We start from the raw sequence: 2,676 nt of genomic DNA on the forward strand, positions 1-2,676 counted from the left end.
ATGAGCATCATACACACACACACACACACACACACAACTGTCTCCTTCCCCATTGCTCAACAATGACCCACAATAGAGTCTTTTCCTCTTGTCTCCTTCCACTTCCCACATGCCACACTGTGCACATGGGATGTCCTCCCCACTGGTCATTGGAAGAAATGCATGACCAGAAATCTGTTGGCCTTAATTCCATCCTGCTATAGGATATAGGAGGGACAGAAAGAAATAAAATTGCAAATGCCACCTATCACTTGACAGCCCTCTGTGGAGGAAGATGAGAGTGGTTCAGAAGATGCCAGGGGTGTGAGTCAGGGGGAAAGGTAAACCAGTTTAATGTACCACATCTAGAAAAGAAAATTAGTTTCCATGAATACAACAAATACAGACAAACATTATTGTATAATCTGACAATTACTTAAATAGTAGGAAAACAAAAATAAGGAAGACGTGTTGGCAAGTCACTGTCTTCAGGCAGTATATAAGAGGCCATGGCACAATGAGACTCCCAAACTTAAGACCTTCACTCCCTTGAAAAACACACCCAGAACCTCCACCTTCTGACACCATGGTCAACTCCTGTTGTGGCTCCGTCTGCTCTGAGCAGGGCTGTGGCCAGGAGACCTGCTGCCGCCCCACCTGCTGCCAGACCACCTGCTGCAGGACCACCTGCTGCCGCCCCAGCTGCTGTGTGTCCAGCTGCTGCCGCCCCTCCTGCTGTGGTTCCAGTGGCTGTGGCTCCAGCTGTTGCAGGCCCAGCTGCTGTGTGCCCAGCTGCTGCCGCCCCACCTGCTGCCAGACCACCTGCTGCAGGACCACCTGCTGCCGCCCCAGCTGCTGTGTGTCCAGCTGCTGCCGCCCCTCCTGCTGTGGTTCCAGTGGCTGTGGCTCCAGCTGTTGCAGGCCCAGCTGCTGCATCTCTAGCTGCTGCCGCCCCACCTGCTGCCAGACCACCTGCTGCAGGACCACCTGCTGCCGCCCCAGCTGCTGTGTGTCCAGCTGCTGCCGCCCCTCCTGCTCTAGTTCCAGCTGCTGTGGCTCCAGCTGCTGCCGCCCCTCCTGCTGCATCTCTAGCTGCTGCCGCCCCTCCTGCTCTAGTTCCAGCTGCTGTGGCTCTAGCTGCTGCAGGCCCAGCTGCTGTGTGCCCAGCTGCTGCCGCCCCACCTGCTGCCAGACCACCTGCTGCAGGACCACCTGCTGCCGCCCCAGCTGCTGTGTGTCCAGCTGCTGCCGCCCCTCCTGCTGTGGTTCCAGTGGCTGTGGCTCCAGCTGTTGCAGGCCCAGCTGCTGCATCTCTAGCTGCTGCCGCCCCACCTGCTGCCAGACCACCTGCTGCAGGACCACCTTCTGCCGCCCCAGCTGCTCTGTGTCCAGCTGCTGTCGCCCCAGCTGTTGCTAGACCACCTGCTGCTGCCCAACCTACTCTGGGGGGTCTTGCTGCTAGGTATCTTGGCCAGCATCCCACTGTTTCTCATCAACCAGTCTTCTTGATATAGTCCAACTACGAGCTGAAGCATGAGAGGCCAATCCTCAATCCTCCGTTCCGAGGGACTTTTCAACTGAGTTGGCCTCCAAATATACTCACTCCCCCATCACCAATGCCCTCCTCCTCACCTCCCTTCTTACTAGCTCCCTCCCAAAGGAATACAAAGCTTGAGTTCTCTCTGAAATCTGTCAACCAACATGTCATCCCAGTCACATTTTTGTTTCTGGCCAGATTGTCTCATATGGAGATGTTCCTATATCTTGAATAAATCTTAATTTTCCAGGCATACACATCAAAAGCCTTGGCGTCTCATTATTTTTCCTTCCTGAATTGTTTTTTTTTTAAATTTTTATATATTTATGATAGAGAGAGAGAGAGAGAGAGAAAGAGAGAAAGAGAGAGAGGTAGAGACACAGGCTGAGGGAGAAGCAGGCTCCATGCACTGGGAGGTCGATGTGGGATTCGATCCCGGGTCTCCAGGATCGCGCCCTCGGCCAAAGACAGGCGCTAAACCACTGCGCCACCCAGGGATCCCCTCCTTCCTGAATTGTTATCCTTAGCTGTCAACTGTTCTGGTGTTCCCTGCAGAAAGAGGGGTCCACGGCAGTTGACTTTAGGATTTCCACCTCTATGCCCTCAGGACTCTCCATGAGGACATTGGAAGGAGGTGTTTACAGCAAGTACCTGGAACTCTCTGCTGAGGGCTTTGTCTAGATGAAGGAGCAGGGCAGAGGTAGGCAAAGCAAGTGTCTAGGAGAAGTCCTCAGCCAATGGGCAGCAGTTGGTGGCTAAGTGCTCTAGCCTCTTTCCTCTAAGTGGAGCATAGGAGACCACACGTCCTCGGTGGGACTGAAACCCAGCCACCTCTGGGTGTCACCTGCTCTTGAAACCATTCTGGATTGACATCCATCTCTTTCCTGGTCACTTCTCAGATTCCCTGTGACACTTCTTGAGATGCTCTCCAGAACAAACTACTTGTCCTCAAACCTCTGTGTCGGAGTCTGCTCCTGAGGTCACCCTAACTCCAGTGGTCCCAATCTCAGTAGCAGTGCCTTCAAAACATTTCCATGCCATATGAGTGGTACCAATGGCGACAGTAAACTCCTGAACTTATTTTTCACTGAAGCATGAAAGCTCTTCATGGTGGGCTGCTTCTTCTGACAGTTTTTTTTTTTTTTGTACACTTGGCTTTA

The 2,676-nt window shown here is 53.1% G+C and overlaps 1 protein-coding gene across 1 annotated transcript; it reads left to right on the forward strand.

Moving 5' to 3' along the window:
- Positions 1-565: 565 nt before the first annotated feature.
- LOC140597751 (uncharacterized) lies at positions 566-1,781 on the forward strand. Its single transcript, XM_072747269.1, has one exon. The coding sequence runs from the start codon at positions 566-568 to the stop codon at positions 1,394-1,396; it is 831 nt and encodes a 276-aa protein (XP_072603370.1). The 3' UTR covers positions 1,397-1,781.
- The last annotated feature ends 895 nt before the right edge of the window (positions 1,782-2,676 follow it).

The sequence above is a fragment of the Vulpes vulpes genome, chromosome 2 (genome assembly GCF_048418805.1).
Source record: "Vulpes vulpes isolate BD-2025 chromosome 2, VulVul3, whole genome shotgun sequence".
NCBI classification, from domain to species: domain Eukaryota; kingdom Metazoa; phylum Chordata; class Mammalia; order Carnivora; family Canidae; genus Vulpes; species Vulpes vulpes.

Excerpts from the sequence above, each read along its gene's own strand:
- LOC140597751 (XM_072747269.1), top strand. The coding sequence starts at position 566 with ATGGTCAACTCCTGTTGTGGCTCCGTCTGCTCTGAGCAGGGCTGTGGC.